Source organism: Epinephelus lanceolatus, chromosome 4, assembly GCF_041903045.1.
Source record: "Epinephelus lanceolatus isolate andai-2023 chromosome 4, ASM4190304v1, whole genome shotgun sequence".
Classification (NCBI taxonomy): Eukaryota; Metazoa; Chordata; class Actinopteri; order Perciformes; family Serranidae; genus Epinephelus; species Epinephelus lanceolatus.
The window spans coordinates 5,619,775-5,632,588 of NC_135737.1; the positions used below are offsets into that span (position 1 = coordinate 5,619,775).

At 40.5% G+C, this 12,814-nt stretch overlaps 1 protein-coding gene across 1 annotated transcript in view; it reads right to left on the reverse strand.

Annotated features, from left to right (window-relative positions):
- The window catches only part of ngef (neuronal guanine nucleotide exchange factor), a 43,424-nt gene that overhangs the window by 24,923 nt on the left and 5,687 nt on the right, over positions 1 to 12,814 (reverse strand). The window contains exons 2-4 of the mRNA XM_033632258.2: positions 8,564 to 8,669; positions 2,368 to 2,709; positions 1,794 to 1,858 (exon numbers count right to left, since the gene is read on the reverse strand). Of these exons, the coding sequence (XP_033488149.1) occupies positions 1,794 to 1,858; positions 2,368 to 2,709; positions 8,564 to 8,669 (513 nt within the window). The remainder of the gene's footprint in view (positions 1 to 1,793; positions 1,859 to 2,367; positions 2,710 to 8,563; positions 8,670 to 12,814) is intronic.

Genomic DNA, 12,814 nt, shown 5'->3' on the forward strand with positions numbered 1-12,814 from the left:
CACCCTCTGTACAGTTGTCATGAATGTTGAAATTAGCTATAGAGACCAAAACTGTTTTTTGTATCAGGCTGTAAATGTGTTTATACTGTAAAGTTAACACATTCTCACTCTGACCTCGTCACATATCGACGTTTGGTCATGGACTTTCCATGTCAAGATATGACGTTCCAGGTACCTTGGGTGTGTTGGTTGTTGATGTTCTGGGACGCCATGTCAAATTCAGCCTGTTGCTTGTATTGTCTGTTCAAAATACACTTCCGTTTTAACAGGAAATGTACAGTTTGCATACAGTCTCAAAATAAATGCACTACGTCAGTACAAGACCTGGAATTTACTTTTTTTTCCTTCAACAACAAATTCGCATGGTTACATTTAGTAACCACACGCACATGGTTTGGTTTAGGAAAAAAAGAACAAGATTTGGCTTTGCAATCTTTCGGGAAGCAAACACCGACCTCCCGGATGAAAGTCACTGGTTGTTGGACCCATCCACCGCCTCTCTCACCCCCCCTACTCAAACTTCCAACAGTGTCTGACCAAACGGCAGTATTCGAGAACTTTGGAGTAAGACCGCGTAGGTAAAGTTGGGCATTTTAACATGGAGGTCTGTGGGGAGTGACTGGCTTCTGGAGCCAGCTTCAAGTGGCCATTAGAGGAACTGTTTTTGGCACTTCTGTGTTGGCTTCATTTTTTAGCCCCAGAGGTTGCCTCTTGCTCCATGTTTTTTTTTCTGAAATCATGTTTGATCACGCAATTACTGTGAAATCCTAACTCTGAAATCAATTAGATGTAAACAGCAAGTTGGTGGTCCTGCATCTTTGACTAGTTCATCTGGTATGTGAGTTTGTAAGGATTAAAATATAAAAAAAATCAGTTAAATCTGTTGTTATTTTTGTGGTCTCCAGGTTTTTAAAATCTGTTCAGATTAAAATATCCTCTGGTGCACCCAAGGCATAAGGCCAATAATGTTGCCAGCACTGCATTTGAGGAAGAAGAATGCTTATATTAAACGTATCTGCAATTTGATATTTCTTCACCATAGCATGTGTGTGGCAACATGTGATTAGGAAATGGTAGGTTTGCTTAAGTTTATTTAACGAAAAGTTAAGAGATTGCTGATAACAACAGCAGCTCTTTAAAGGGAACATTGGCTATGTGTATATCAAGAAGGTAGGTGACTTTGAATAACAGGGGCCTGTTGCATAATCTTCCTCAGTCATATACTGCAGATTGCTTTGGTGGGCGTAGAACTGGACGGAGACTTACATAAGAGAGAGAGTGAAATGCGCATACATAGCCAGAGAAATGCACAGGTTGGAAAAAAAGAAGCATAGATATATGCACTGTTTCTGCTCTTTGGTTTATAGTCTTTGAATTGTTTACCATGGTCCCACAGGTGAGCTGCTGTCTTGAGTAAATTTGGACTAATCCCTGCAAATAACCATTATCCTGTATATACACCGAACAATACTACGGTGAGAAGTCTGTCAACAGAGGCAACTATCAGCTTAAAGAGGCACTCAGCCTTGAACAAGTCAGAGATATGCAGTAACAGACAAAGCTCAGTGGAAGTGCTAAAGCCTTATCAAGCCTATTGTTGTCTTAATACATTGCTTATTAGAAATCTATGTGTGCATGTGTGTTGCATAATGTGAAAGTGTGTGTCTTACCAGTGTTCAGTCCTAGTCATATAATATATTCCCAAATAAGAGATGATTTTTGTAGCAACAGCTCTGGAGGTGGTAAAAGTGGGTGGAATATGTACGCTACCCTCGCCCCATGTCTTTCCTTACCGATGTTTTTGACAATGTTGAGGCTATGGCAGATTGTCTGGGAGCCATCTCCATTGCTGAGCAACCTAAAGAGAAAAAATAGGAAATTTTTGTTTGCACAGACAGACAGGTGGCTGATTATATTCCCTTTATGTTTCATTTCACTATCAAACATTGATGCAGCAGTGATGTTTGTGCATTCCAACACAGAAACATCCAATAATGAATTCTCTGCACTGTTTTCTCCATCAAACCTAACAGAGTGAATCCAAACAGCGGCATTACACTTCACATTATTTGATGGAAATATAAAAACATCCATCTGCGCCTCCTCATATTCACGCTGTAGCCACACAGTGAGTCACTACTCAGTCATTCCAATCTCCTCATTACCTATTCTCTCAAAAATCACAGTGTATTTGTAATTTTATTGCTCACAAGCAAAAATACCAATCAATCACTTTTACTTCCCTGTTTTGTGTTACATATCTGCCATTTACTATTAGCAAAAACACACAGTTTGAGCCTTACAAAAATAATCTGTTTTCATTTCTATTTCTTACACCTCTTTGTTTGTAGTATAATTAGATCTGACCTGAGGTTGGCGTTATCCTGGTCTGCTCCGTCAGAACTGGGCCGTTGTGAGCTCATGATTTTCCTTTTGACCTCCTGTACAGTGCAAGCTTCAGCTGTTTGCTCAGACAGCTTTTTAATGTCTCCGCTATGAATGCCGTGAGTCCGGTAAGTGATCATGTCAGCTGTAAAATCTTGACGCTGGCTGTTGGAGGCAGCAGATATGTCCACACTCCTCCCTCCTCCCACTCCTCCTCTTCTCCTATCCACAGCGTCCCTGTTATACAGAGCATGTCTGCTGCTGGCCTCACCATTGCTTGGCAACACAGTTTTGGAATGATGGAGCTCTGGTGAAAGCTGAGGGCTGCATTTGACAGCAAAAAAACACATTTTAGAATCACATCCATAGCAGCCACCATCACTGAGGAACTCAAATTCTTCAGATTGCCATGTAATCAGGCCACGTACATCTGTCCATTTGACATGTACATTATGTACATTTGACATGTGATTTTCACTGTTGTATTTCAAGTTCTTCAAAGTTGAGTGCATTGTATGCTTTTTTTCAGCAACAGCTTTTATTAGACATTCTGTGTCTTAAATAGATCCTCAAACTCTGCATTTCTAGTTGAAATACTCTATATGTCCTGAGGGCTTCAACAAGGATGATCAAGATATACAACCTTTTTTAGCCCCTAATTTCGTTGACACAACAAATGTATCTGCTGTCCTCAAAATCCTGCTATCTATAGTAAACCTTTAAACTGCTCACGGCATCAACTGGGAATGGGCCAGGGTTATCGTCTGGGAGTCACTGGATGGCCAAAAAAGATTGAGGAGGACATTCACATCCAATTAGACCATCCTTGAATAGACACAGGTGGTGTGACTTAAGTTCCACATTGAGGTCCTGAAGCCATGCATGTTCTGGTATACACATCATAACAAGTACCGAACCATGCTCAAATCAGCTTCAGTTAACATTCATTCCACCCCCTTTTTTAACTGTCTGTATGTAATCAAGTAACCCAATGTATTACACTGTGGTGTCTTGTCTTACCAAGATCTCAAAAGTATTCACCCCCATGGAGTTTTTCCCGATTTTGTTCCATTACAAACTGTAATTTAAATGGATTTTTATTTGATTTTTTTTGTGACAAGACCTACATAAAATAGTCAAAATTAGTGAAGTGAACTGAAAAAAAAAAACCCAACAAAAAAACAAAAACAACTTCTTTCAAAAAATTCTGAAAAATAATTTAAAAACACTTGAAAAGTACTGTGTGCATATGTATTCACCCCCTTTGCTATGAAGACCTCTTTATAAGACCTTGGACTGTTAATTACCTTCAGATGTCACAAGATTAGATGAATAAAGTCCTCCTGTGTGCAATCTAAGCAACCTGGTCTCAGTCATGGAGAACCGGCGCTCGCTCATGACTTTCATCATCTGACACAGACGAAAAACGCTGTGCTTTCATCTCGGCATGATATGCCAGTGGCTGTTATGTAATGGCGCCTGGCGGCATAAGCGGGAAACACGTTAACGCGGTTGAGTCCAAGTAGGCCACGCGGAAGGGGGCCGTCCAGCAACCACCAACTTTCCTCCTGGAGGCCGGTGTTTGCTTCCCATATACCCCCAAATTCCAAATTGTTCACTACCTTGAAAACTACATAGGCTAATGGGCAGAGGCAGGCCTGAAGTCAACAGGTCAGAGGTTTTCGGACGTCATTTCACCCCGTTGACACCATGGACAAGGAGATGTTAATCATGGAGGTGCACCTAGATGTCTTCCTACTAGCTACTCCTATGGTTTTGTGGTTCTGTTTATAGAAACTACATCTTGTTATATCGCGCGATTATGCGTGAATTCGCGAGAAGGCAAGAAGGGCCTTAATCAGAGACACAACAAAAAGGCCAAAAATAATCCTGCAGGAGCTGGAACACTCCACAGCAGAGACTTGAGGATCTGTCCTTAGGATCACTTTGAACTGTCCACTCCACAGAGCTGAGCTTGGAAGAGTTGCTAGGGTAAGAGCCTAACCCTTCCATATGTTTAGGGAGTCTCCTACATGCCTTTTGGTGAACTCCCCCCCCCCTTCTTACTTCTTTCTTTGACCAATAACTTTTTTTCTTCAATAAGGCCCAGCTCTGTGGAGTGTAAAACTTAAAGCGGTCCTATGGACAGACACTCCAGTCTTCACTTTGGAGCTTTCCAGCTTTGGTGGACTGCTTCTTGACTTTTGGTGGGCAACCCTCTCTTGACAGGTTTTTTGTGTTGATATTTTTTTCCCCACATTTTTTAGAGCCCAACCCTGATGTGCACTTCTCTAGAACTTTATCTCTGACCTCTTGCCACTTGCTTGGTGGTACCTGTTGCTTTGTAGTGTCGTAAACTCTGGGTCCTTTCACAGCAGGTGTGTATATTCTGAGATCATGTGATAGTTAGATTGCACACAGATAGACTTTATTTAACAAATTACGTGACTTTTGCAAGTAATTGGTGGTACCAGGTTTTATTTAGTGGCTTCACAGCAAAGGAGGTGAATACATATGCACTCATATGCACGCACCCTTTTCAAGTTATTATGGACATTTTTAAAATCAATGTTTTGTTTTTATTTCTCTTCACCAATTTTGACTATTTTGTGTAGATCCAATTAAAAAATCCATTTAAATTTCAGGTTGTGATGCAACAAAATAGGTAAACACCGAGGGGGTGAATATTTTGCAATATTTGCACTGTAATTTCCATTAATCTTGCACAGTGATTCACATTTGGTCACCATCACAACCTGTGCTGTAAACCCACCCACAGTTCTCCTAGTTTACCACTCACACTTACACTGACAGCTGTTTAATGGATACCTCCTAAAGATAAACTGGGAAATGTTTGACTTGATAAGTTGTAAAATGAAACAATCATGGAAGTATTCACTATATATAACCCTATTTTCATTGCTATGAGGCTAAGACCATCTTCTACCATGCCCACTTCAGTGTGAATTGAACCTGTGTATACACTAAATAGGTTAGGGCCTATAAAGTGAGATACAGCACTCTGCAGGCAAAACCAACACATTCTCACTCCGACCTTATTTGGTCATGGACTTTCCACATCGACATATGATGTGCAAGGTACCCTGGGTGCGTTGGTTGTTGATGTTCTGGGACACTGTGTCAACTTCAGCCTGTTACATGCATTGTCTGTTTTCAAAACACACTAATGTTTTCTCAGGAAATGTACAGGTTGCATACAGTCTCTTTCAAAATAAATGCACTACATCAGTACGACATCACAAATTAATGTTTTTTTTTCCTTCAACAACAAATGCACGTAGTTTGGATTAGGAAAAAAGAACAGGATTTGGCTTCACAATCTTACAGGAAGCAAACACCGGCCTCCTGGATGAAAGTCGGTGGTTGTTAGTCCCATCCACCACCCCTCCCGCCAAGCCTCCCTTAAGTTTTGTTGTTTTCCCACCACGTTTCCCCCTGACACTGCTGGGAGCCCTTAAACAATAACGACATCCAGGCACATATCAACACAAAAGGACATCTTTTTTAGTTGGTGTCCAATGCTGGAAGTCACTGACCAATCACCGGTTTTCGACGACTTCGGAGTGACACCAGGTTGGCTAAACCTATGTTCTGTCACCTTCAACGCTTTTTCTTGTTGGATAAAAGGATAAAACTTGACTAAGGGCTAAAATTTGATTAAGGGCTGTTAAATGTTACATTCTGACAATGTGGGAGATTTAGTACCAAATTCTCAGAATGTGACTGCTGTTACAACCTGTGTCTTCAACCAAAAAGAAGAAGAAAGATGAAATAGTGAGTTGGAGGAGTGAGAAAGTTGGCGTTATCCTGTTGCAGCTACGTGGAAGTTCAGTATATATTGACTAGATATGATCAATATCTGTGAAGGCTGACAAGCATAAGTAAGCATTAAAAAAGATCTCCCACACAAGTCCTCTATTTGACAATGTTTTCCCCCTGGAAATGTAGAAAAATGTTCAAATTCACAGGTGGGCTGACAAGCTCAGTGTGGCTCTGCATTAGTGTGGACAAGCCTGTCTTCCAGTTTTGGCTCAGTACAACTATTTACTCAGTTTCTAGTTTGTAAAGTCCACCTTACTAAAACTAATACAGTCTAATAGAACAGTCCTGAAACAAATCCTCCTTTGTAAAGGTACTAACATTCAGTATGTGTTGAAACTGTTTAGAGAGGCGTTGATTCAATGGCATTATGATGATCATTATGAAGGATGTAGTTTGTGGTGCTGTTGAACTGCATTGAATTATACAAAGAGGTGGTTTTGTTAGTAACCTACCCTCTTTAATATAAATACAGCGGACAAAATAATAGAAACAGCTGTATATGACATGCAGTTGAATCAACACCTCTCAAAACAGTTTCAATACGGAACATGAACTTTAAAGGCGCTGTATGTAAGAATGTGGCCAAAACGGTTACTGCACTCAAATTCAAAATACTGCTGCGAGTCGTGTCCGCCCCCCCCTCCCCTACAGATTCGAGGCTGCTGGACAGCGGCACGCTGGAGACTGATTTGTTTGCCCACGGGCGGCTGCCGTGGCAGGGCCGCGTCGCCACGTCCTTGATCTGCAGTTTTCCAGCGGACCGTTCGAGCAAGTCCGGCTTCTCTGCTGACAACGCTGCTGCCGGGATACAGCTGAGGAGAAGCCGGCTGCTAATACTATGTACTGGGACACTGCTAACGCTGCTGCTGGGATACAGCTGAGGAGAAGCCGGCTGCTAATGCTATGTACCGGGACACCGCTAATGCTGCTTGCCGTGCTGCTGTAGCTCAGTCGTAACTGTAACTGATGCTGAGACTCTACTAACTGCGTGACTGGTAGACGGCGGTGGGTGGCACAACAGGCCAAAACACAAATTCAAAACATAAACATGATTTGCAGACTGTAAAAATGTTTTTTAAATGTCAATATTCTGGCTGTGCTATTGTTGTCGGTGAGATCAGTATGTTATACGAACATTATTCCTTAGTCTCTGTGACATATTAGGAGGATTTTACGACTATTTGCTTTATATTTCTTACATATAGCTCCTTTAAGGTAAGCAAATTTGTTGCAGGACTGCTTCAGTAGTTCAGTAATTTTAGCTAGGTGGACCTAATAAACTAGAAGCTGAGAATATGGGGCCAGTGAGCAGCTCAGTTATAGCAGCTAGTTGCTCTTTGTTTGCCAGTGTAACTGTAGTTCTTATAAAGCATGTGTTACATTATTGGCTGTTCCCATAAACTGTATGTTTTCCTATGAAAAGTTATGCACCCAAATTTGTACATATCCCACATAATCATGAGCCAGTAATTTGTGCATTACCCACGTATTTTAGAAAGCTGCGATCACGTGACCAGTGCGCGCTGACAGTGTTTCAATCTGACTCTATCCAGCTTTGTATAATACTGCTGCAACAGGTGCTGTCCAGCTGACCAGCGGCATTTCATAACACCGCAAAAGGTGGACTAGTCCTGGACTCTCACCCGGTTTCTGGTGTTTGCTTCCAATGTAGAGCCAAACCATGATGTTTGTTTCTAAACCTGACCACGTGATTTAGTTGCCTAAACCTAGGTGTCGGTATCTGAAGCCGAAATTACTGATAAAACAGTGGTATTGGACATCTTTGAAATGAGAACAGACTGGCATTTTCGTAGGATCCTACAAACCCTTCTATGAGGATATGTCATACATTCCATATCTCAGCATTAAGATGATGATGTTTACTAGTGAGTCCTAAAATCATGTTTATTTAACAAGAGGCACCAAGCTACTATCTCGTGTTTGGCTTAAGTTTTCTGGTTTTATGAAAAATGACTTTGAAGATAAATGCCTTTTGCAGTATACTCAGTCACTTATAGCTATGAGCTTGTCTTGAAATTTAAAAAAAGGCAACAGTCCTAGCACAGCACTGGGTCCTGAACCTTCAGCACACTGCCTCCTGTAATCACAGTCCTCTGAAACAGACTGCTGCTTCAGTGTCAATGAATTCACCTTCAGACAGACCGGATAGGCTTGTGTGCTTATCAAAGACATGATATGACTTTGAGAGTACCAAGTTTAAAGTATAAAAGTGGTGTGTGCGCAGTGTTTAAACAAGCACTGTGTGTGCTTGTTTGTTTTCTGGGCGTGTTTGTGTTAAGTGGTAGGGTTGGGCAGAGAAGGCATGAGGACTCACCGTCTCGCCCCATGCAATGAAGGTGATTTGTGGGGTGAGGGTGTATTAGAGGAAGAGACTCCTGCTCTGTTGGATGGACTGTGGTCCGAACCAGGTCTGTTAGAATCTGGGGTGACAGAGAGGGAGAGAGAGTACAGCAATCAGAACTGACTTTATAATCAGATACAACAGTTGCAGAACTTGTTGCAGACACTTTCAGGTTCACACTCACACACACAAACACGCCCTTTTCACTTTATTTAGACTCTGGCCCATTAAAGAGAGCTGTAGGGGAAACACTGCAGGTGAATAGGGTGAAAAATTAACTAAATATCACCATGAATCTACCCCAGATGATTACCTACATTATGACAACATTTTTTGTATTACAAGTTTACTGAAATTGTACGTTTAAATATGCAAATGAGGCATTACCTAATTAAACATGCACTTTTATAGAACAGAAATCTGAACTAAAATAAACACCATAATGTGAATTTTGGACATTTTCTTACTTTCTTTCATTAATCTAAAAGGGCAAAAAAAGAGGAAAAAAACCTGTGTTTCCCATGTAGTGTTAAAATGCTGCTGTTTTCCTGTCATCCTGACACCAATCATTCCTACTAAAATGGCCATCCATCTACAAGAGGGAAAACTCATGCCTTCAGTCTGACCATAGTCAAAATGTATCATCAGCTGATGATGCAACAGTGCTATTTTTCACTCAAGCAGTAACAGAATCTCCTGTTGGTGCTGCGAGCTACTGTGGCAATCCCACTGTACTGTATGTGGGTGTGTGTTACTCCCACTGAGTGTTTAACTTTGATTTGTACATTCCAACTTGTGACATAAATACAGTATCTTCACATTCAGACTGAGTTAACACAGTAAAATGCAATTAAGCTCTGAGGATATACTGCTGTACCAACTAAGCAAGCCCTATGATATTATAATGATGACATATAAGAAAAATAATCAGCAGTGAAAGAAAGCACATACATATATGTGTGTGTGTATTTGCTGACATGATTGGTGCTGATGTGTTTTGGGAGAACATGACTCTCACATTGCGCAGTGCCCTCTCCTAATCCTTGTGTTGGTGCACTATATTGTATGAAATTATGTGTTCTGAGACACTCATCTCTTACACATCTCTGACACATACTGGCGCTTGAACTATGCACATGGATGAAGATTTCGATCAAAAGTTGTATATTCTAAATACGATATTTTCAATCATTGTACATATCTACAAATGTCTGCTCTTACAAGCTTGATATGGTGCTTTCAACAATCCCTCAGTCTAAATCTGACAGGATGGGAGTTTGCTCAGCTGTCATGGTCTTCTGCTGAAGAGTGTGCAATGTGTTTGAACCCTCCAGAAAAAGCTTCTAAGTAGACCTTTAGTGTAGATTATTTTGCCAAACTACTACCCCCATGATTAAGAATGACTGTTTGACATTCTACATTATAAACTGCCCATAATTTAATCTATAATAAACCTTAATTGTTCCAAACCCCATCAGGCCATGAAATATTTGCTATACGGAGCCACAAGGAAGCAATACAACTTGGTAAGTAAAGCTGAGTAATTATTACATAACTTTACAGGCTATTTCTGTGGTTATTAAAGTGAAACTAGTTTAGTAAGTCATCGTCTCTTTTCATTCCTTGTCACTGTTAACTCTACTCTGACTCTGCTTTAATTTTAATGACTTTTGAAACCATTTCCCCAGTGCTTAAATATGCAGAGAAATAAAAAGTACAGCTCCATATTATGCTGGAAGTCACACTGGGTGTTTGCAGATATGTTCAGACTGGCGCATGTGTACATTCAATGAAAAAAAACTACATAACATATCTAGCACAGCAGATAATATTGTGAAAAAAATGTCAGCCTGAAGAAAGTAGAAGACTTGAAGAGGTGAAAAAGTCTACCTTTTAAATCTTTATCATGTCACCAGCTTTGAATTAAATGTTTTACCCAATATTTTTTTTAAGATTTTATCCCTGTAATAGACTTGTTAATCAATTCTTGTGAAGAGGCAAATCTTCAAGCAGTCAACTTAAGATCCTCCAGGGACCACCAAAACATGGAGTCCGTCATTTGCCAATTTTTTGAATTTCTACTGGGCAGCCCAAACAAGAGCAGTTAGGATGTAGACAAAGTGATACATTCACCTGTATGGAAGGATACAGAAGAGTATCATTGTGCTGATGTGAGCTTGGGCACCATTCCTTTTATTTCTTCATATGATTCTTTATGCACCATAACTGATACTCCAGTGATTAGACATACCTGTAAGACTGCTGAGACTTGCTATCAGAAGGGTGTAGTAGGCATATATTCAGTCTCACTTCTAGACAAATAGAACTTTGCCCTCTGTAATGAATGATGGTATTATACAGTTGTGGAGTATGAAATGCCTTCAGGCATCTGGGAACCTGTATAAAGAAGGTGAGCCATTAAAAATGAACTAATTAGCCTCTACATTTTTTTGTTTAGGTTTCTTTAAATCCGACATGAGATTAATTTAGACCATATATGCAATTTATCCCTTTTTTCATTACCATTGGTGGTTGATTAATTTGAGTTCTCTCTTACATTTACACTAATATGCTTAGTCTTGGTGGGGCGGCAGTAGCTCAGTCCATAGGGACTTGGGTTGGGAACCAGAGGGTCGCCTGTTCGAGTCCCCGTCCAGACCAAAATATGGAGCGTGGACTGGTGGCTGGAGAGGTGCCAGTTCACCTCCTGGGCACTGCCGAGGTGCCCTTGAGCAGGGCACCGAACCCCTCAACTGCTCGGGGCGCCTCACCAAAGGCAGCCCCCTCACTCTGACATCTCTCCACTTTGTGCATGTATAGGTCCTGTTTGTGCATGTGTGTGTCTTTCGGACCTGTGTGTAATTGACAAGCAAGAGTGAAAACATTGAATTTCCCCTCAGGGGGATTAATAAAGTAAATATACTAACTAAACTAAACTAATTGGCCATGGCCATGAAGTTTATTTGGGTGGAAGATCTTAATCTAAAATCTGACTATGACTGCTTGGGAAGAATGTGTGTATAAGTAGTCAGTGACAGCTTGATTTGATTTATAAAGTATTTTTGACACCAGGGAAGCTTCCCCTTTCCAGGGCAAAAAGAAAGGAAAAGCCAGTAAAAAATGTTGTTGACCCTTTTAGCAAATTGGCAAGCCATGATAATGATGATACGGTAACATAATGTTAATTTGCATCACATTTGTTTTGTTTGTATTTTTTTATTCTGATTTCTGTACAGCTTGACATACCAAATTCAATCATAATAAAAATAAAATGTGATTTTTCCATATTAAAATGTCTTAAAACAGCATTTTTTTCTGCTACAAACCTCATGGTTTTTATTAACTGCATGTCATTTTGTAGCACAGTAGGTTAGTAGGGACCTAATTCATTGATATGATATTTCAATGTCAATCCAGTTTACTACAATGTGCTAATACTACTATGACAAGTGGTCCATGCCAGGCATCAAGTTAACATGTACAGTACAGGCCAAAAGTTTGGACACACCTTCTCATTCAATGCGTTTTCTTTATTTTCATGACTATTTACATTGTAGATTCTCACTGAAGGCATCAAAACTATGAATGAACACATGTGGAGTTATGTACTTAACAAAAAAAGGTGAAATAACTGAAAACATGTTTTATATTCTAGTTTCTTCAAAATAGCCACCCTTTGCTCTGATTACTGCTTTGCACACTCTTGGCATTCTCTCCATGAGCTTCAAGAGGTAGTCACCTGAAATGGTTTCCACTTCACAGGTGTGCCTTATCAGGGTTAATTAGTGGAATTTCTTGCTTTATCAATGGGGTTGGGACCATCAGTTGTGTTGTGCAGAAGTCAGGTTAATACACAGCCGACAGCCCTATTGGACAACTGTTAAAATTCATATTATGGCAAGAACCAATCAGCTAACTAAAGAAAAATGAGTGACCATCATTACTTTAAGAAATGAAGGTCAGTCAGTCCGGAAAATTGCAAAAACTTTAAATGTGTCCCCAAGTGGAGTCGCAAATACCATCAAGCGCTACAACGAAACTGGCACACATGAGGACCGACCCAGGAAAGGAAGACCAAGAGTCACCTCTGCTTCTGAGGATAAGTTCATCCGAGTCACCAGCCTCAGAAATGGCAAGTTAACAGCAGCTCAGATCAGAGACCAGATGAATGCCACACAGAGTTCTAGCAGCAGACCCATCTCTAGAACAACTGTTAAGAGGAGA